This window comes from Callospermophilus lateralis, chromosome 3 (assembly GCF_048772815.1).
Source record: "Callospermophilus lateralis isolate mCalLat2 chromosome 3, mCalLat2.hap1, whole genome shotgun sequence".
NCBI classification, from domain to species: domain Eukaryota; kingdom Metazoa; phylum Chordata; class Mammalia; order Rodentia; family Sciuridae; genus Callospermophilus; species Callospermophilus lateralis.
This window is the reverse complement of record NC_135307.1, coordinates 133,057,683-133,079,663: the sequence shown is the minus strand read 5'-3', so window position 1 is coordinate 133,079,663 and position 21,981 is coordinate 133,057,683. Positions and strand designations below refer to the sequence as shown.

Below are 21,981 nucleotides of genomic sequence, written 5' to 3'. Positions count from 1 at the left end.
GATGTTATCTGCACAGGTGTTCAAGGTTACAATCATGCCTTATGCAAGCCACATCTGAACACTGGGCCTGGTTCTTTCTGCATGGAAAGACCCAGCTCTTTGCCTGTGCCTGCCTTTCTTTCCATGCTTCCAACTAGACATACAACTCTTTCTTCTTCAAAAGAAATGTGTGGTTTTAAGTAGATGAAGGTTGCAGAAAGCAATCAAATCTTACTTCTGGGTGAAGTTACTTCTGGTTCTAGGTTTGATTAAAACCCTAAGCCTCAGTGCTGGAGCTCCATGATTAAGGGTTGTTGCTTGCTTTAAAACAGCAGGCCCGGGTCTGGGGTTGTGGTAGTGCGCTCACCTACCATGTGTGAAGCACTGGGTTCAATCCTCAGCACCACATAAAAATGAAACATACTGTATCCCACTTACAACTAAAAAATTAAAAAAACAAAACAGTAGGCCCATTTACAAATCTTGTGCTCACAAGAATCAACTGGATGCTTATTCAAAACGCAAATTCTAGCCTGGTACAATGGTGTATGCCTATGCCTACAATCCCACTGGCTCAGCACCTCACTGAGGCCTGGTTGGGCAATTTAGTGAGACCTCGACTCAAAAATAAAAAGGTTTGGCATGTAGCTCAGTGGCATAGCACCCCTGGGTTTTTAATCCCCAGTACCCCTCTATCAACAATAACATTCTTTGGTGTGGTCTCTTGCTCCCAGACAGGTTCAAAGGTTGTACCCTATGCACTAAAACAGGCTTTTGTTTCTTGCTACTGTTGCAGCATCAAACTTAGGACAGCTGTGGCTCTGCTCCAGACATCATTGCAACATCCAGACCAAAGGAGAAGCCCTATTTAGGATAAGACAGAAACCCATACTTCCAACTAGGAACTCTGATGATCCCTGAACCACTTTTTTTTTTTTGGACATTGAACCCAGGAGAGCTTTACCACTGAGCTAGATCCCTGGCCCTTTTAATTTAGAGACAAATTGCTGGGGTTGGCCTCAAACTTGGAATTCTCCTGCCTCAGACTCGACTGCTAGAATTACAGGCATGTGTCACCATGCCAGGCTCTGGACCATATCTTGAACAATGCTGCCTTATTATTTTAAAAGGCTAGTGTATAGGATTTAAACATAATTCCTGTCAAGACAAATAATTTCACTGCACATCTAAGACCTCCAAAGATAATATCCTTTATTCTGCTAATTTCCCAGGGGTTCACAGATTCTCTCCTATCATTTCATTACAAATCATACACTAGCAAATAACACTTGCCGTAATGGCTTAGCAACCTTTACCAATATGGTTATAACTCCTATTTGTGGACCTCTTCTGTGTACGAGGCACTATTCCATGAGCTATGGCCTGACGTTGGCACAAAGACTCTGGCAAACCCACAAAAACTTGGCCTTGTCACTCTTTGAGATTTCAGATGCTCCTGGCAGGCCCCCAGTGACTTTGAGGACCCTAAAGCAAATTTTCTCATACTGATTTTTACTACACCACAAATATTTTCTCCCACATCTGACATTTATGTTTCAACCTTGATGTTTCTCATAGCACAGAAACTCAATTTTGTGTGTCTGGTAAGATGTTTTCTTTTTGGTTTCATGTTTTCAAAAGACCTTCCCACATCAGTTATAAAAATATATTTTCTTATTTTGTTTTTTTCCCCTCTCAAACTAATTTTTGTGGAAACTGAGGTAGAGATCTTACTCTAATAAGTCATCTCAAAGTATTATTTATTAAATAATCCATCTTTTCCCCCATTTAAAAAAAAAATTTACCATATACTAAATCCCTATGTACCCAAGACTGTTTCTGGATTCTCCATACTGTCCCATCTGTCTGACCCAGTCTGTCATACTAATTAAATTCATGCTAGCCATAGTCCTTTGGGAAATCTGGTAGGACAAGTGCCTTTTACCCACCTCAGCACCACCACTGGACTCATTGCCATTCAGAGATACCTTGATATTCTCACGCCTTTACTCTTCCAAATGAACTTCAGAAGCTACTGAATTTCAAAAAGTATCCAATCTCATTGGAATTACATTGAAGTGAGCCGATTTAGGGAGAACCAAAATCTTTACAGGAACATATTTAGCACTGGCTCAATTTACAGAATGCTCTTCCTACGTCTTCAGCCAATTCTGCTGGATTTCATAGGCAGGCTGCTTTAGGGTCTATAGATGATGGCAATTATAACCCTTCTTTACCTCCTTCACCTGACTTATTGCAAGGGTAAGTAATGCCAGACACTGCTAAACCACAGCACCCCTGGCTAGTTTCTTACCCTCAATGGGAATGCTTATGGTGTCTGACTCTTCAGAGTGCCATTAACTGTTTCTGATATGGACCTTTTCTAGTTTAGGAAGTTTCTTTCTTAGAATTTTAAGAAGGGGTGGATTTTATTTTTGTGGGGCTGGGGATCAAACCCAGAGCCTCATGCTTGCTAGGCAAACACTCGACTCTCAAAGCCACATCCCCAGCCCTAGGGGTGGATTTTAAATTTTATCAAATATCTTTTCAGCATCTGTAGAGACTATTATAAATTTTTCTCTATTATTTGAAGCTGAAATTAAGACTCATGAGCAGTCCTACCACTTCCTAATTTAGTCTACATATCCCTCATCCCCCGTGCCAAGAATTGAATACTGTAAAAGGATGGGCCAAAGGTGAGGCTTCAAGGCCTGCTAGGCATGGCACCGAAAGTTGTCTCAAGTTGCCCAAGCATGGAGGGTCTTGGAGGTTTCACTTTCTTTCCAGGACCAAACCCCTCATGATAGAAAGTTCTTGGGGGCAGTAGTGCATGGAGTAAAGGGAACAAACCAGAGTCAGGTAGGGTGGAGAACCCCCACTAAGCCCCAGCCACCAATCCCATTAATCAACACACAGACAAACTGCCCAATTTGAGATGGGGGTTTTGGTATCTGAAATGTTCTATGCCCTCTGGCCATAAGTCTCTAGTGAGTCCTTCCTGCCATCCTGCAGCCCCCACCAGGATGTGCAGGCCCAGTGGCATTTAGGGTAGAGCCATCACAGAAAGCAGAAAAGCCTTCAGGCCCTTAGGAGAAACTGGGATTCCTTCTACTCCTCCATCCCACCACTAACTGTGGGTCCCCCATCCTTCTCTTCCCACTGATCCTGCTCCTTATACCAGGATACATAGTCTCTTCTTCACCACAGGACTCCCCAAGAGTAAGCTCTCATCTGTAGTCACCCGACACTAGGCCTTACCCACTTAGCTTCCCTGACCTCCGGTCTGTCCCCACTCCTCCCACATCCCACTTTGGGAAAAGGATGGGTACTTGAGCTTGTGCCCAAGTATGTGGCCACTCAACCCAGAGCAGAGTCTGGTACCATCAACCCCGACCAATGGCTTCCTCTCCCTCATCTCACCAGCATTTGCCCTACCTGCCCACCACTGGGCATTGCCCTAAATACAGAAGCAACAATAAACAAGATGAGGGGAGAGCCCAGTCTGTCAGGTTTTAGAGGCAGATTGGATGGGATACCCAGTGTGGCTTGTCCAACCCATTCTCAGTGTTAAGAGGCAGTCTTTGTGGATGAGCTTTTTCTTCAGGCCACAAGAAGCCTTAACCCAAGCGGAGGCGAAAGGTGGCGATCTCCATGGGTTCCAGATAGATGTCAGTGCTGTTGGAGAGTGAGGCTAGAGGGTACAATAGTGTCAAGGAGGTTGGCTGTAGGAATCCCACATCCAGGCCATGGAAAAGGCTACCTAGGGCTACCTGTGGAGAGAGAAGACACGGGCTGTGCTAGATACTCTATACTAAACAGAAACACTTGTCATCTACATCACTAGTGTTACCTCTTTAGCAACCTGACAGAGTAACTCAATATTAGAGTACTTGCCCACTATATGCAAAACCCTAGTTTCAGCACTTCAAAAAAAAAAAAGCAACAAGGCTTCATACATATATACATTGGTATCCAACCTCCAGGGCTCACTAAGATTTGCTCAACCCCAAAGCCCATCTGTGGATCTCAGGGTGGGAACCATTTCACTGAGATGCAACCACTTTGAGGACAGTGACTACATCTCCTAAATCACCAGTGGCCTGCAAAGAGTCTGGCATATGAGGGCATTTAATGCCAACTGAAACCACAAATACAGCTCACAAAGGACCAGCATCATGGATTTAGTTTTACATGCCTGGTGTTACGTCCCTGTTCCTCATGCCACGTCTGGAGCTGCCCCTACCAAGGCCTCAGTTACTGAAAACATGTGTCAATGGCTTCCTCCTTTCTCTATGGAAAGCCTTGAAATGAGTGACACTTTCTTCTTTCATCCTGCTGTCCAACCCCAGTCCTCTCCCCATAAGCTCTTGCTCTTATATTCCCAGTGCCTCAGCTTCCCTGCCTCCCCACATCAGGTGTTTCACCTTCCATCCCTGGGGCCCACTCACCTTGCCCTGGCTTGTGGTACAGTTGAAGCCCAAGTTCTTGGCCTCAAGGCTGCAGTCAAAACCCTTGCGGTGTAAGATAAATGCAGTGTCTGCTGAGGGCAAGTTATCTTCCTGGACAACAGGAGGAAAGACAATGACTGGCAGGGCTCTGCAGAATTCAGAAAGGCAGCAGAACCCTGCCCAAAAGGCAAATGCTGGGAACAGGGAGTGAGGGGGACCAGAATTTGGTCCTGGAGGTTCTGAGCCCAGAGGGACACTCACCTCGCCTGGAAGCGTACGTAGGTTGAGCAAGTGGAAGTCACAGGGCAGTGCGGAAGCCAGAGGATGAAATGAGTGCAGACTGGAGCCTGGGAGCTGCCTCTTGGCTACGGGCAGGGCAAGCACAGGGGTATTCAGGTACATGGAGGTCATGTGGCTGAGGAGGGATGGGTAGCTGGTAGAATGGCCTTCTTGGACCTGCAAGATGAACCGGAGATGTGAATGAGGGAGCAAAGACAGTCTAGTGGGTAAAGGTGAGGCAGAGTAACAGTACACCAGGTCAGTTCCTATGGCAGGAGCTTTCCTGGTGTTGTCTGGATGCAGGCACTGCCTGGCTCCAGATCCTGTACCTTTAACTCTTCATTGTAACTACTTTCCATAATACCCAACTCAGAGGGCTATTTCACAAGGCCATTTCTTCCCTACATTTTATTATTATTTTACTATTACTCCAAAATATATCATGAGCAACATTCATCAGTGACACCTCCCATCAGAGATCCTCAGTGCAGGTGGGGAATGAAGACACACACTTCACCATGGAGGATGGGCCTTGGATGGACAAAGTGTTCTGAGCCATCCTGTGGTCTCCAATAATACACCATACTCACTGTGCCAGCCTGATGCCCAGGACAATGGTCCCCATGGCTCTGCCAACTGAAGACTACTCCCCAAGACAGCTCCCTGACATGTCACACTCATGGATCTATGTGGAACTTTCCCTCGAAGCTGCTGCTTTTCTGTGTTCTGATTTCTGTCCCTATTACTACTCTCCTAGTTGCCCAGAGTCTCACTTCCCTCTACTTTGATCTCCAGGGACAGGTGGTTACCAAACCCTCCTCCATTCCACCTCTGCAGTATACCATTAGCTACCCCAATTCCTTTCTCCCACCCATGGCCTGGTTCAAGTTCAACCCACCAACACTTCCTATTTGAACAACCTTCAAATCCTTACTCATGCCTGTCTTCCTACACACAAAGCCACCGGCTCCCTACTGTTGGAATGATGAGTAGAGTCCATGTAGTGTCCCTCCCTGCTCAGGTCTTTTCCTGGTGTCCAGATTCTTTGGCCAGACATTCATGGCCTCTGCAGTCTGCCCCTACTATCCCACAATGCTGTATCCCAGCACTTGCCCACAGAGCTTTCTGTAATAATGGAAATGTACTGTAACTGCACTTAGCCAACTTGGGACCACTAACGATTTGAAATGTTGCCAATATGAATGAAAAACTGAATTTTAAATTTCATTTTATTTGCATAGCCACATGTGGCTGGTAGCTACCATAATGGACAGTGCAGCTCTAGGCTAACTGAATGAACTGCTATTGCCCATTCATATTCTTTCCTGCCTTCCACCCATTCCCTGGGGTGTGTGTGTTTGTGTTTTGGTACTGGGGATTGAACCTAGGGGCACTTGATCACTGAGTTACAGTGATCAAGTGCCCCTGGGTTTAGATTTTTTAGTTTTTACTTATTTATTTTTGTATGTGGTGCTGGGGATTGAACCCAGGGCATTGTGCATGCGAGGCAAGCACCCTACCAACTGAGCTATATCCCAGCCCTTATTTTATTTATTTTGAGACAGGGTCTCGCCAAGTTGGTTAAGGTCTCACTAAATTTTTGAGGCTGGCTTTGAACTTGCAACACTCCAGTCCCAGCCTCTCAAGATGCTGGGATTACAGGCATGTGCCACCACACCTGGTACCCAGTCATTTTTGAGACAGTCTTGCTAAGCTCCTGAGACTGGCCTCAAATAGATTCTCCTGCCTCAGCCTCCTGAGTCACTAGGATTACACAAGTGTGCCACTATGCCCAGGCTCATGTGTTTATATCATAACCCCATTTATCAAAGCCACTCTTGGAAGACACATCCTCCAAGAAAATTGTCCTTGATGTCTTCAGGACCAGCAGGACATATCATTTCTACTCTGTACTTTTACACTCAGAGTTGACTCTACCCCTACTCACGGGGAAACTGCTAAAAGTCAGCAGCATCATATGCACTGATGGCCCCCTCAGGTCCTACAGCACAGCAGGGGCTCAGTATCCATGAGATTAAGGAGTGACTGAGCCCCAGACATGTGACACTGGACAGCAGGCTCCAGCTACAGTGACGGCTTGCTCATACTAGTTCTCTAGTCCCATCGCTGTCCCTTACCTCTTGGTCACTGCTCCTGCTGCTGTGAAAGATCAAGTCCCTAAACATGGCTGCCAGTTTGGAGAAATAGCCTGGCTGGTGGGGGCAAAGAAAGCCATGATTATGAGCAGGGTTGGAACAGAAGGTTAGAAAATGTTGGGGTGAGGGGAGGGAAGACAAGGATCACAGAGGAAGGTGGCAAATGAACATGAAGGGAACTTAGGAAACAGGGTGCAGCCAGAAGAGGAGGTGCCAGGTTGCATGAGATGGGTCACAAAATGACAGCCGCCCACCACAACCCAGGAATTAAGCCCTCTCTGTCTATCCCTTGCCCTCCTCCACCTATGCTCAAATCCTTGGCCAGAACCCCAGGGCCACCCATAAGAACGAGCTTGCTCTGACTCCCTAGGCACTGGGATCAGATTTTTACCTCACTGCCCACGGTTCGACGTTCTAATAGGAGGCGGAAACGGTTGCGGGTTCTCTTGTTGTCCTTGAGCCCTTGACCTAGTCCGCGGTTGTCATCCTGCATTAGCCGACGGTCCAAGATCACCTCCAGCTGGCCTGGGGAAGTTAACAGTGAGTCCACAGACTGCCATCCCCATCCCTAAGCAGACACTGGCCTAAGACAAGAATCCCAGCCCCAGGCCCTAAACCCAGTGAGGCAGCAAGAAGCTGAATCATTCACAAACTAGGAGGGAGCTGAATGTGGGGCTGGTCCTGTGCCCTTATTCTACAGATGAAGAAATAACAGGCCCCAAAAGGGACAGGCTGACCCTGGCTGCTCATTCTCTGTGAGTCAGGAGTCGGACCTAGGCTCAGAGGACCCAAGCAGGAAACCCTATTAAGACTGGCCACATGAAAAAAAAACAAACAGAAAACAGAGCAACACCATCTGTAGTGTGGCTGCAGATTCCCTCATTGGGGGCCGGTTTCTCAGACTGGGCAGTTCTGTTGTGACCAAAACCTGTTCTCCTACCCTTGCTCTACATGAGAACAGCTAGAAGGCCCAGCAGGCCAGACTTGGTCCTAACAGCCTTGTCTGTCAGAAGCTGGGTTGTATAGAGTCTGTGTAGGGCCAGTGCTCCTCATGCAGAGGTAGATCAGACAGGCTCAATGGGGCCTCTAGGCTGTCTTGGGGCAGAGATGGCAGATGACCACCTCAGCTTTTTTTTTTTTTTTTTTTTTTTGGTAGTACTAGGGATTAAACCCAAGGGTACTTTATCACTGAGCCCAGCCCATTTTTTTTTACTTATGTTAAGTCTTGTTAAGTTGCCCAGGCTGGACTGAAACTTGCCATCCTTCTGCCTCAGACTCCCAAGATGCTGGGATTATAGGCATGCAATACAGAGCAGGCTTCCCCCAGCTCTCCTGAGGGAAGGCCACACCAGCTTCTCACACAGAGATGGCCCTGCTTCCCTTTCAATTCCACAGCCCTGACTCTGACTTCTGTAGTCTTTTTACCATGAGCAATCACAGAAAGTCATCTTGAAACCCTAAAATGAATCCTTTGGATAGAAAACAATCATTTCTTAACACACCAGACCCAGCAGGGCAGAGGGAGATAATCAAGCAAGAACACTGAGCTGTAGTCAGGAATCATGAAGTAGAGCAGGTGGAGCAGCTGCGGCAGAGGGCAATGTAGCCACACTAGCTCCTAGGGGAAGAAGGCCCCACCCTTCCACCTCGCTCCTACACACAGCCTTGAACCCACATCAATTCAGCCTTCACAAAGGCTCTGTCCCATAGAAGACTTCAAAGGCCTCACCATAGCCAAATTTAATTTTTCCCTGAGGCTATGGGAGCCACCTGGAGCTCGCCCAGCATGATCAGCTGGCCAGCTCTGATTCCACACCAGTGCACTTCATGCCTTATTTTTTTGGGTTTTGTTTTTTCAATGCTGAGGATGGAACTCAGGGTCCAGCTTTGATTCTTTAAAGTGTCATCTTTTCTTCTATTGACCTTTAGCAGGTCATTAGAACGAGACAAATTTTTCTCCTTTTCTAAATATTTCACTATTAACATCAAGTATGCTTTTTAACTATCCATAATCTCATCTCTGGCCAGAATAAGGGTCACACATCTCCTTAGAGAGTCACCATTTAATAACCTGATGCTTCTTGAGGGGACCTAACAGGACACCTGCCACTCAACGGCCACCCAGCTGCCTCCTCCAAGAGAGGAGAGAGCAATGCCTGCTTTCCTCCTCTTGACGAGTGACAGAAGCTGAGGATGGCTCATCCCTCCTGCAAGCACAGAGATGATGCAGACAAGAAAGACATTGAGAGAGGCCTACAGAGTGGAGACCCTCAAGGGTGTGATGAGCTGCTCCTCCCTGCCTCACACCCTCTGCAGAGCTCCTATTCTCCACTCACCATCCCTGAGGCTGGAGACGCCCAAGGCCTGAGCAGTGTGTAGTGTGAGGCGCTTCTGTGCATCCTGGATGTAGGCCATAACTGGCATGGGGTAGAAGTTAGCCTGCAGGGGCAGCTTCTTTAGATACCTCCGGGGCTGCACCTGTGGGGCCAAGGCCAGCAGGTCAAGGGCATCTAGGGACTCTTTAAGTCTTAAGGCATCCCCAGTCTGAAGGTGTCCCTGATTACTCTCACTTTCAGTTTCTTCTTTTACCTCAGGGTAGACCACCCCCAATGTCCTGTGACGGAGGCCAAAAGCACAGTCCAGGTCTACTCTGCAGAGCCCAGGGCTCCGGCCCAGGAATCACCTGAAAGCCATTGAGGTCTGTGAAGAAGGTTCCCTGGCTGTCAATGTCTGTGTGGATGCGCAGGGCCAGCTCCTTGTTGACATAGTCCCGGATGTCCACCAGGGATGACACATCCAGAGACAGCCCCTCCACCCCTGGCACAGGGAAAAAGGGGAAGGCATCAAGAGGAGTGAGGATAGGCCATGGATGAGAGCCTGGGCCAAGAAATCAAAGCTGAGCAATTCCCAGGGCATTTTTGAATGACCTTTTCTCTAAGAGAATTAAACATACCCGTCTCATGTGATACACCTGTTGGGAACAGATGTGTAAACAAAGGAGGGGCAGGAGGAGCAGTACATGACAGCCCAGGGAACCCACACTTCCTTTCCCACCCTTCCTTGTTCACAGGACTCACCATGCAGGTTATAAAGCCGGACCACCTGGTGAACGTGCTCATAGTAGGCAACCACCTCTGAGTAGAAAGGGCCTTCGGTGACACGCAGCACAGGGGGGTCCTTGGGGGAATAGGGCTGGAGAAAGAGCAGGTGGCCACTGAGCCCACAGTGTGGAAAGAAAAGCAGGAGTTGGCAGCCCAGGGTTGGGCAAGATGTCTCATCTCATCAGGGTCTGGCCTAAAACCCTGGGACTGAGATGCCCAACCCGCCAACCTCCTCCAGGCAGCGAAGACAAGTCTTCCTGCAGGAAGTGATCACCCTGAGGGATGCCTGTACCCCTCTTCTGGCCGTCCCTGATAGTGAAAACTACCAAAGCCTGGCGGGTTTTGTGAAGACAACTCTCAGGTACCTTGGCCTCGCCGTCAGGCAGGAAGAGATAGGCTCCACTCTTGTCCTTGGATGTACGAGTGCCATAGATGAGGAATTCCATGTTCATCTGCTGGTCCTGCTCCTCATCCACCCTTCGGATGCTCTGCCAAAAAACACAGCCCTGACCCCTGGCCCCACACCAGCATGTCAGGCCTGCCCCCTGGAGGGCACAGACTAATTTCCCCACGGAGCCAAGCCCAGTGCTACAAGTTTGGATCTTAAGTGTCTCTCAAAGGTCTGTGTATTAAAGGCTTGTTCCCTGTTGTGAGGCTACTGGAGGGAAGCAGAAGCTTTAAGAAGTAGGGTCTAGTGGGAGATTTTAGGTCACTAGAGGCGTGCCCTTGAGGGGGAGAGTGAGTTCACTCACTCAGAGCCATGAGTGAACAGCTCTGCTCTAAGCTCCCCACTTAATGTTGCTGCCTCACCATAGGCCCAAAAAGCAGTGGTTCCACTCCTTTGAACTGTCCAGAACCACAAGCCAAAGTAAACCTATTTGCTTTTTTTTTTTAGTTTTTTCGGCAGACACAACATCTTTGTTTGTATGTGGTGCTGAGGATCGAACCTGGGCCGCACGCATGTCAGGCGAGCGCGCTACCGCTTGAGCCACATCCCCAGCCCAACCTTTTTGCTTTTTAAGTTTATTACCTCAGATACTTGTGCATATTTTTTTCCTTTTTTGTTTTTCATCTTGTGGTGCTGCAGATCAAACCCAGGATCTCGTGCATGCTAGGCAGGTGCTCTAGCACTGAGCTATGTCCCCAGCTATCTCAGGTATTTGTCACAGTAACAGAAGGCTAACATACCTAGCTTCCTCATGTTGTCAGCTTGGAGCAAAGATGGCCCATGCCCAAGTCACTGTCAGGTGGCAGTAGCTCTTGGGGTAGGAAAGCAGCTCTGCCCAGCCCCACTGGCATGCACACCCTTTCCCACTACCCCTGGCCCTTTACCTTTGGGAGCCCAGTAAGGCCTGAGAACCAGACCTGCATGTAGCGGTTGCTGAGGGCAAAGTCACTGGATCCCGAGTCAATGACATGGAGAGGAAATGCATCATGCCTGCTCACAGAGAGCTGGCGGCCATGCAAGTAGACTCGCACAGAGGAGGGCAGTGTGCGGTGCCCATCCAGGCCCAGCTGTAGCTGCAGCACACCCAGGCCCAGGGCTGGCAGACGGATGGGCACAGATACCTGTGAGCACAGGAAGGGTAAGGAGGCATAGGCCATGGCCAAGGATCAATTCCAGATCCAGGAAGGGGAATTCTGGGGTCCTGGGACATTTGCTTTCTAACAGTCTGAGCAAGCAACTGCCCTGCAGGAGCCCCATCCCCTTCTCTGAAAATACTCCTTCTTGTCAGACTTAATCAGTCTCAAACGATACCTAAAAACTATAAAGTGGTAACCACACATTAAGCCTTCAACAAATATCTGTTGTGCTGTGACACATGTCTGTCATCCCAGCACTTGGGAGACAGAGGCAGGCAGATCACTTGAGTCCAGGAATTCAAGACCAGCCTGGGCAACAGAGCAAGACTCATAAATAAAGAGACAGATACATAGATAAATATTTGCTGAATGAATGGATGAATGAAGAGGCCATTTTTATTATTACCATATCATCCTTCACTTTCATTTCAAGGACAAAATCAAATCTTAAAAGTGACTAATCCTCTGGACAAGCCCTCTCCCTAAGACACCCATCCCCAGCCTGAGAAGTGAGAAGGGCACAGCAGAGAGGCAGGAACTAGATGTCCATGGGAGGGTAAGGCCCTGGCAAGAAGATACTGATTAGCAGAGGAGGTCAAAGCAAGGGCCCACCTGCCAAGCTCCTGCCTTACCTGGTAGACATCAGGGACCATGTCCGTGGCAGATCTCCAGTGAGCACTGATCTGCACAGCCAGGGGCTGACCCTCCTCTGAAAGGACACGCACGCGGGGTGAGTTAACCAGCAGGGACACCACACTGAGCCGCTCCTGTTCCAGTGGGTTGAACAGCACCACAAACCTGTGGGTAGAGGGTAGGCTGAGCCAAGGGGCTGTTGCCAACATCAGCATGGCAGGAACAGCAGCCAGGACAGAGCTCTGCAGTGGGTCAGCAAGTACAGGGGTGGAAAGGCACTGGAAGCCAGGGAGTGGCTTTGCCCCTCGGCCCCTGGCCTGATCTGGCTCACCTGGGTGAGGAATCCAGCTGGATCACTGTACGCTCTGGTAGGGCATCATGATTTAAGCGGGTGTCATCCTGGAATTAAGTGGGTAAATGGAAAAAACGTCAAGGGGCTTGGCCTCCTCTCTGCGCCAGCCTGTCTTGGACGTGGACCACCCACTGTCCAGGACACAGAAATCTAACCCCCAGACAGGAAAGAAAGAAAGAGTGACACACCCGAAATGACAGTTGTTGGGATGGCACCCCCGCATGCTGGAGGGTCTATGCAGATCCAGGAGGGGGCTCACCATTTGGAGGAAGGGTGCCTCAGGGTCAAAGTGATAGGTATCCTTGTCCCCTAGCACCAGATAATGAGCTGCATTGATGATAACCTGCTTCAGGCCAACGAGGGAGCGCAGGAGCCTGTGGCAGGTTAGGAGAGGGGACAGGGAGGAGATGACCAAAGGGAGGCAGCCTGCCCGCTGACCACCCTGCACATCCTCTTCTTGGGATGGTGGGTGGGTGGGCAGAGTGCAACTGGGTGAGAGGAGATAGCTCCTACCTGACACCATAGTCCACCACTACTGCCTCCTTGGCAGTTCCAGTGATGGCGTCATGGTGCTGAAAGAGCCCCAGTGTGCGCCGAGCTTCTGACAGGAGGGTGAAGTCAGATAGTGGGTACCGGCTGGCTAGTCCAGAGCGGCGGGCGTGGGCCACAGCCAGGCTGTACAGAATTTCTGCCCCCCTAGTCCGAGAAAAGAGTCAGCTGCCTGCCCACTCCACTCTGAGGGGCCATCCACGTTCATTCCCTTTCCTTTCCCAACACTTCTCTTAAGCCTTGGCCTCTTGCCAAGCCAACTCTTCTTAAACCCCAAAACCTGACTCTACTCCCCCAGCCTGCAAGGGAGTGGGGTCTCACCGAAGGTGGGCTTCTAGGACTCGGTCCAGACTCTTGTAGAAAGGTCTGGAAGTATAATAGCCTGTCCAGTAATGGTCCTCACGGTCCGCGTAGGAGAAGAAATCCCCGCTTAGCACAGGAAACCCTGGGGGCCGGGCCCCTGGTTCCACGCCTGTCCTCTTGTATAGAGCGTCAAAATAGTCAGAGAGGGTGCCAAACTGGGCCTGTGGGAACCCCAAAAATGAGCTCTCATCAGTTCCAGAGTCTCCTGGAATTCTGGTCACCAGTGCTGCAGCTGTGGAGGTCTACCTCAGCAGAGGGCGTACCTTCTGGGCCTAAAATAAAAGCTGGGGAGCCAGAAGTGAATTTTGACATAAAAGGGGAACCCTTGCTTTGGAATAGCTAACAGGAATAGTCAGAGGAAAGCCCCCCTCCCTCAGCAATGCACCACCCCACACCTGCACGTGGAGTTCAGGCTTGCTGTTAAGGAAGTCAAAGAGCCGCTGGTAGTTGAAGAACTGGGCGTCCCATTCCTGGGGCTTGTCATATCGGAAGTCATCGCCCAGTGGCACCAAGAGGACATTGCTTCGGAAGAGCCGGGACTTCTTCCTGTACTGATCTAGGAGCAGGGCTGCCCTGAAGCAGGAAAGGACACAGGTTCCATATGAAGTCTCAGGGCTAAGAGATCTCCAAGCAGAGTCACCTCAAGAGTCAGCCCACTTTGAAACACCACTATGGAGTTATTGTTCAGCCTGTAGATAGACACTTCCTGAGACAGGAAGCCCAGTCCCAGTGTTCTCTGGACATTTCTGAGAACAGAAGAGTTCTTATCCTAGGCTGCAGTTGATGGCTTCAATTCCCTGATTCCACTTATGCCCTTGACACAAGTCAAATCAGTTCTTCCCCACGATTATCCTTCAGATACATCAAAGATGTGCTCATGCCCCTCAAGCTGTCAATTTGGTTCCTGGAGAACAACTTAGAATCTGCTCACCAGCAGTTCTCTGGCCAGTGACCTGAGTCAGGGCCCAGCACCTCATATGGAGGTCCACAGTGGGCAGACCCACCAGAGGAAGGCAGAACCACCCTCTTCAGCCAGGTCAGGACCCCAGAAAGCAGTGTGCAGAAAACTTCACTATCACCATGCTGATGGTCAGTTTCCATAGTTCCACGTATGTAGGTTTTTTTCTTTTACCTGAACTCACATGTTCTGTCTTCTGAAGCTAAGATGGAATCTTACATTTCTACCTGTTAAACCCTATCTGTCTTTTGGGAATCCCAGTTCTGAAGCTCCAGTGAACAATGCAGCACAGTACTATGGTGAAGAACCCAGACTCTGGAGCCAGATTTTGCTAGCTGAGTGATCTTAGGCAAGTAACTTAACCTCTTAGGGCTTTAGTTTCTGGAAAAATGAGGAAAACACCAGTATCATTACTGACACTGATGTCATTAACCCCCATGATGTTATGAGAATTAAAATTAATTGAATGAATTAATATTTATGCAAGCATTTCAAATAGTGCCTGGCACATGGGAGGAACCATATACAAACATTTGCGTGTGTTTTTTCATCCATAGTATGGTTAAAATGAATAGAAAAATAGTGCCCCATAGCATATCATTGGAAAATCCTTCCTGTTTTCAGACCAACCTGTTAAATAACATGTTATGGATATCACAGTTCTAGCAGTCACTAATCTACTTAACAGGACAAGACTAGCTTGTTCTGTTCTATTTGGTTCTTAAAGAAAGGACTCCTCAAAGACCAACTACCCCTGATTTATTAGCTTAGCAAGCCCTTCAAAGGAGGAAATGTGGTTTGTCTCCTGGCCTGTTCTCTGTGAACTGGGGTCAGAAACACAGATTGTCACTGCTGCTTTAGGAAAAACCACACCTACTTTAATAGACCTATAGTCCTGCCAGCAATCAGCATTTAGATTCCTGGAAACAAAAGACTATTTTCTTTCTCCTTTGGTCATAGGCCTCATCTCTTGTACATATAGAAATCACAGCATTGCAACATAAAAACCAGTTCAATTGTTATATTCTTGTGGGTTTTTTTTTTTTGTGTGTGTGTGTGTGATGCTGGGACTCCAACCCAGGCCCTCACAAATGCTACCACTAAGCTATTCCCACAATCTTCAAATTTTTTATATTCTGTTTTTTTTTTTTTTTTTTTTTTTTAGTGGAATCCAGGGGCACTTTACCACTGAGCTATATCCCCCACCCTTTTTGAGACAAGGGTCTTGCTCAGTTGCCCAGGCTGGCCTTGAACTTCAGTCTTTCTGCATCAGTTTCTTGAGTCACTGGGATTACGGGCATGTACAACCACGCCCAGCTATGGCTCATTATTTTCTTAAGGTTTTAACTGAATCGCTCGCTGTTTAGATCATGTTTAATCAACACTTTCTTAGTGGATTTCAGCCACTTTTCTAGTGCTGATTTCAGCCACAGTGACATCTTTGAGAGTCCGCAATTCTTTTCTCACAGGGACAAGTCTGTGACTAAATACAGATCTGAATGGAATTCAGGTCCACTGAACACAAATCTTGGCTGACTTTGAGCCAAGCAAGAATATCTGAGCCAAATGAAGGCACATTTGCCTCAAGTTTGTAAGAAATTGTACCAATTTAATAATCATTCATCTGAGGCAGTCAACTGGCTCTGACAGCTTGCTGGGACACCAGAAAACATACTCCTTGGGGAAAATAAAAGTGTTCTGTAAAAGGCAGTTCCTTAGCACATTCTAGTTTTCTAGGAAGACTTCACAGCCACCACTGCAAATGCTGCAGGCCTGAACCCACTCTGAGCCCATACTCCATTTTCCAGATACCACCTACACCATGCAGTCCCCAGACTCAGCAGAGCATGGCCAGGTCTCCTGACTCCTCTAAGGAGCAAAAATGCCAACTCCATACCCAGGCCAGAGCTGGAAACAGATACCTTTCTGCCACATTGGCCTCTGTGATGGCCCGGGGTGGCACTTTCCAAGGGCAGTTGATGCGTCCACCAGGCAGGCGTTTGAAATCAAACTGGCAGCAGATCTTGGGATCTGGGCCACAGGTATGAGGGACATCATAGCTGTAGAAGGGCATCATGTGGCAAAAGATGTCTGTGCTGGAATCCGAGTCTGCAGACGACACATCACGTGGTCAACCAGTGGCAAACAGCCTCAGGAATTGGGCATAGGGACTCCAGGAAGGCATGGATCTGCATAAGCTAAAGGTCGCCTGATAGGAGGGTTCAACTGGATTTGGGCTATACACGACATACAGGACAGGGGATAGGACATGCAGGGCTCCAGGGCCCACAGGTCCTTTAGGGGAAGTCCTTGCACAGACAGCAGCCCTGTAGAAGCCACAGGTCAATGTGACCCTCCCCTAGCCTGAAGGAGAGAGAGCTTCTGCCAGTCTTCCCTGAGAAGTGGAGTCTTATTTCTGACATCCCTGATCTTCCCCCCAGGGAAGTCTATGCTGCTTGGACCCCCTCTACCCTACCTGGCCTTACCCCAAGTCTGCCTCCACATGAACTCCAAGCTGTGGGTGGCAGCAAAGTGCTTCTTAATGGCATAATGTACCCTCTGGATCAACATGCTGGTCAGGTTGGCACGGCGCAGCAGGTAAGGCATGGTGGAGCTGTGTCCAAATGGGTCCACTGCCCAGCCAGAGCGTGGGGTTGCACCTAGGCAGGGTATGTAACCAGAGGCCCTGAACACCTCAGGGCCTGGCCTCTGGCCTCCCAGGTCCTAGGATCTCAGCTCTTGCCTTGCAGGGAGTGGAAAGATGCCATATGGACAGACCCATGTTAACCTTGAGAAGAACTACCCCCTGACAATCCCTGTGCCTTACAGCATCATGTCACAGCACTCTGGGCCAAGCTATGGGGCCAGAATCCCACTTCTGGGCCTGGACTTACCAAGGTTTCTCTCCAGCCACTGGTGTCCCTCAATGAGCTGGTCAATCAATGCAAAGTAGTGGGAGTTGGCCTCATCTGGCATCACCCAGCCTCCTGTTGCAATCTCTAGCTGCCCATTTCCCACCAGCCTGAAGGTAAAGATGCATACTTAGCATGGGGTGGGGATGCTTACCCAGTCCTGGCAACCATAAGATGATGCCAGTGCCTGCATGTTCTGGCCCTACTAGGCTGGTTCACTCAAATCCAAGATTAAGAGAACACACACTTGCCCTCCTTTCCCTCCAGCCCAACCCCATGTTGTCCTGGCCCTGCTTATCTTGGGACTTTTGAGTTCCCAGGGAGAAGGCCCCATGTTTCTTCTTCACTTATACTCAGACAACTCCGATATCTAACACTAGTGGCCCTCAAACCGTTGTTCCTCATTTCTGCCCCAGCTCCCTGTGCCTCTTCTTGCCACCTCAGCACCCACACTATGAGACGAGACCTAGCCATTCAGCTCAGGCCCTCCAACGCCTCCCTAACTGCTACTGGCCTTCGGACTGCTGCTCTCTTTTGGGCATTGATGTTGTCCCACCACTTGGCAAAGAAGGAGACTTCAGCCCAGAGGAAGCGCCGCCGGGAGTCCTCCTGTAGCTTGGATACCATGCTGTTAAGGATGTGTTGGGTCTGCTCCATGTAGTACTTGTCAAAGGTCTTGATCCAGCCTGGGGAGTCAACAGAGTCTCCTGAGGATACCACCTTCTTCAATGATGCCATCTGCCCCTTCCTTACGTTTGCCATGAGAAAGCCCATTCCACACCCCCTCTTCTATGCCTGCTAGACCTTCACCTGGGTCATTGTGTGAGTGGGGCACCACAAACACCTGCAGGTCTTCAGTATCCCAGTCATGTGGGCTGTAGGAGATGTCAAAGCCTTGCCTCCAAACGCCGCCCTCCACATTGTCAAATGGCAACTCTTCTGACACAGTTAGCATCTGCCAGGCAGGAAGGCAGTTCAGTGTCCCATCTGTGGTCACTGCAAGTCCCTGCCAGCTCTGATTCTTACCTGTAGCTCTGGCTTCTGGCCCCGGTCCTCCAAAGCAAACTGGCAATCCTGGGGGGAGATGGAGAAGAAGCTGGGCCGGGGCTCCGGGGGCACCACCCAGGATCCATTGGCTGTGTGGTAGGGCAGCAGAGCAGGTGGGCCTTCTGCATTGGCTGTCAGCTCCAGCACAGAGTCCTTGATGTGGCTGATAATTTCATGGTTCTCCTCCAACAGCTGCTCCAGCTGCTCAATGCGATTCTGCAGCACAGAAATTTGGCTCTGCCAGAAAAGCAAAAAACAATCACCCACAGCTCCTTATGCCACAGGGAAGGTCTCTGCTTAGTGTCTACCACCTGAGGCCTGACTATGAGCCCACTCTCCTCAATCAAAGCTAGACTACAAGCCTACATGGACAGAAAGTTCTGGGCACATCTCTACTAAGGACTATGATCCAATTGGGTTAGAAGTTCTGTCACTTTCTAGCTCACAGATGGTAAAGGTTTCCTCTCACATGCCTATGCTCAATGATTATTGCTTTTTGGAGCATGGAGCTGAGGATTGAACTGGGACTTAATGGGAAAAAATGCTGCAATCAATCAGCAACGTCTGCCAAGAATTCAGGAGGACACTTCAATTTTTTTCTACGTTCTTTTTGTCATCACTATTTTTTGCTTCCTGTTGGGGCTGGGGTGTAGCTAAGTGATAAGTGTGCATGTTTAGCAAGCACAAGGCCTTAGGTTCAATCTCCAGCATAAAACAAAAACAAAAACAAAACAAAAACCTGCCTATTGAAAAGTAATATTCCTGTCCTGGGCTGACATAACTCTCCAGTCCAGGTGACAACCTGAACTCAGGTGACTTGTATATGAAGAGATTAGCAACCAGGCTTACTCACCCGTGGAAAGTTCCCACCATTCTGGTGTCGGGTGGGATCATGCTGTACTCTGTCCAGCATGAGGTACAGCGAAAAGACTGCCACGCAGAAGATAGCAGCCCCACACACTGTCACCTGCTTTTTCAGCTTCATACTGGCCTCCACACACCCCTAGCAGGAGAGACACCATCTGTAGCTCTGGCATGTAAAATCCCTTTGGTATCTTCCCACCAAATAGTTCCCAAGGAACACCTATTTACCTGGCTCCAGTAAAAAGCAAACTCCTAAGCACAAGATCCCAACATTAGTTAAGGATCCTGACCCAACCCTGATTTTATTCTCTTGCTTCAGATTCCAAAAGCACAAGCAGCACATCTGGGACTGGTCCTTTCTGGTCCTGGAAACAGCTCTACCCCTAAGGTAGGATGATGCCCCCTCTCAGCTGATGATGTAAAACAGGTTCAAGAAAACAGAGTCCCACCTCTAGCCCCACATTTCACTACACAAACTCCTAATTGCAATCAGCTTTCCCCTGGGGCCTGCCCAGGTGGTGCCTGTACAGGTTCCTTGGCCTTGTGCTTCTCCTTTTTAAGGAGTAAACTGATCTCTGATTTAAAGGTATAGCCAGAGGCCAAGAGGCAGAAAAGCCTTTCCACCAATCCTCTTGGATCAGACTGCCACTTAGCAAAAACAGTCTTTCGCACAGATCCTCAGTAAAAATAGTGAATGAATTTCTTTTTTTTTTTAATTAATTTTTATTGTAGGTTGTTCAAAACATTACATAGTTCTTGATATATCATATTTCACACTTTGATTCAAGTGGGATATGCGCTCCCATTTAGAAAAGAAGATGCTTCTGTTTCCAACATAAAGCTAGTCCTACCTGTTCTCCTTTCCGTTAGTACTAATTCCTGTAGTGCAAAACTTTCAGTCCTGGCTTATAGAAGCTGTACGGGATCCCTAGGAAGCCAGCAAGATGCTGAAAGTCCCCTGGGTAGGGAGAGGCATAGCAGCTAGGCTGTGGGACAACTTCTGAGGACCGGACCAGCTGCCACCGCGGCTGGCCCCTACTTGCCTGGCAGGCGGAGGGAGGGCTCTAGCTGCCGACTCGGGCGTGGGCGGGACCACGCTCCTGAGACTGCTCCGGGCGCCCTGGGGCCAAGGAGCTCCGTAGCCTCTGCGTTGTGCCCTACTTAGCGCGATCAGATTCCTCTCAGGAGCCTCTGGACAATTATTTTTAGCCCCTGGAGTCAAGGTCCAGGCCAAAGTGGGTGGAGCTGGAGGAAGAGAGTTGGAGGAGGGCTAGCTCTGGAGGGCTAGCACCTGCCGCCGGGTCTTCTTCAGCGCGCCCAGCCCCCTCCCGGGCCTCCCGGACTCTGCCCGCGCAGGAGACCGGAACGTCAGCTGCTTGGGCCAGGCCTTCCGCCCGGACCGACCTCTCAGCGCAGCGCGGGTAACGCTCTAGTCGCCCAAGCCCGACTGAGGCCGAATCAGTTGGAACCCTCCCCCGCATCCGCTCGGCCCATTACCGTCTGCAGCCTCCTCTGCGGCGCTCGGGACCCGGCCGGCCAAGCCGCGATCCCTCACATCCCTGAGGAAGACGATCCCGCTCAGGCAGCGACGCAGGCGAAAGGCGGACTCCCTCCCACCGGTCGCCCACGGTTTCAAGCGCCGCAGCCGCGCTCCTGTGGGAGCCAAGGCCGCCAGCTCGCTCCGCTGCGCCCGCGCCGGTCCGCCAGCCTCTAGCGGCCACCCGGCCGAGCAGCGTGCGGGGCGGGGACACACGCGCCGCGTCCCCGCGTGCCCCGCCCCGCCTGGCCCTACCGCCTCCTTAGTGAGCCCCGCAGCCCCCGCCCTGCTCCCGCGGCGCTGCTTGTCCGGCTTGGGCCGGGCTGCCCCAGCTGCCGGCGCCAAGAACCCAGGTGCCGGCGCCGGGGCCGCACTGCGCAGCCGCAGCCCGAGACCAGCCTTAGCGCGCTGCGGAACCTGAGCTGGGGCGCGCAACTTTTTTTTTTTTATGAATCTTACTAGAGTAAGCACATTTCATCAAACAGTTGCAGAAACATTCCAGCTCCTTTTCACCAGCCAGTAGTGGAGTGCGTTTTCCTCAGTCCGCCTTGTTCAGCTCTAGATAGTCTGTTTTCTGTAGTTACCTTCGCAGGCAAAGGGGTGCTGCCTCCTGTAGGTATAAATTAATGGAAATTCCTTTCCGTGCCACCCAGTAAGACACTCCCCTACCTTTTATCTCTCTCCCCATTTTTGTACTGGAAATTGAACCCAGGGGCACTTTACTACTGGTCTACATCTCAAGCCCCTTTACACATTTTAAAGTTTTTGAGGAGGGTGTGTGTGTGTGTGTGATGGGGGCACATCTCACTAAGATGCCCTGGCTGACCTTGAACTTGAGATTCTCCCGCCTTAGCTTCCCAAGTAGCTAGGATTACAGGCATATGCCACCATGCCTGTCTCAAATCCTTTCTATTTATTTGAAGCAACATAAGGTAACAGTGACCAACACTCTGATTCAGCAGGATCATCAGGCTCACTTGGAAGACCATAGTCAGGCTCCCCATTCTAGAATTATTCCAGATGCCACTGGGTATGGACATTAGCATCACCTGGCTTTCCCTCTAAGTTCAGAAACTAGTCCACCTTTTCTAGTTCATTAAGCCAAGTGTGGCAAGAAATGTTGGCAACCACATAGATGCCGCCCTGAATGACCAGCATGATGCCCAGGGCAAGATGGCTGTCTACCACCTTTCATGCTATAGAGTATACTCTTACTCTA

The 21,981-nt window shown here is 49.6% G+C and overlaps 1 protein-coding gene across 4 annotated transcripts; it reads right to left on the bottom strand.

The window, feature by feature from the left end:
- Positions 1 to 1,167: 1,167 nt before the first annotated feature.
- Positions 1,168 to 21,062, bottom strand: Man2a2 (mannosidase alpha class 2A member 2). 4 transcript variants are annotated; one of them, XM_076851307.2, is made up of 25 exons: positions 20,723 to 21,062; positions 20,269 to 20,470; positions 19,215 to 19,364; positions 18,341 to 18,598; positions 18,125 to 18,269; positions 17,829 to 18,000; positions 17,297 to 17,424; positions 16,889 to 17,062; positions 16,325 to 16,511; positions 13,840 to 14,017; positions 13,403 to 13,605; positions 13,046 to 13,228; positions 12,792 to 12,906; positions 12,512 to 12,579; positions 12,180 to 12,345; positions 11,296 to 11,532; positions 10,329 to 10,451; positions 9,940 to 10,054; positions 9,546 to 9,679; positions 9,199 to 9,340; positions 7,254 to 7,387; positions 6,845 to 6,919; positions 4,689 to 4,883; positions 4,428 to 4,538; positions 1,168 to 3,749 (listed from the first exon to the last, which is right to left on the bottom strand). In XM_076851307.2, the coding sequence occupies exons 3-25, from the start codon at positions 19,344 to 19,346 to the stop codon at positions 3,597 to 3,599; spliced, it is 3,528 nt and encodes a 1,175-aa protein (XP_076707422.1). In that variant the 5' UTR covers positions 19,347 to 19,364; positions 20,269 to 20,470; positions 20,723 to 21,062; the 3' UTR covers positions 1,168 to 3,596. The 4 variants fall into 4 exon arrangements, with proteins under 4 accessions (XP_076707422.1, XP_076707423.1, XP_076707425.1 ...); XM_076851308.2 differs by lacking the exon at positions 20,269 to 20,470; XM_076851310.2 differs by lacking the exon at positions 6,845 to 6,919 and having other exon boundaries at positions 20,723 to 21,061.
- Between the last annotated feature and the right edge of the window lie 919 nt (positions 21,063 to 21,981).

Coding starts and splice junctions, on each gene's coding strand:
- Man2a2 (XM_076851307.2), bottom strand. CDS start 19,346: ATGAAGCTGAAAAAGCAGGTGACAGTGTGTGGGGCTGCTATCTTCTGC. Junction 10,055..10,328: donor TGCCTGACGGCGAGGCCAAG/GTACCTGAGAGT, acceptor CTCTTTCTCCAG/CCCTATTCCCCCAAGGACCC. Junction 7,388..9,198: donor CGTCTCCAGCCTCAGGGATG/GTGAGTGGAGAA, acceptor TAACTTCCCCAG/GCCAGCTGGAGGTGATCTTG.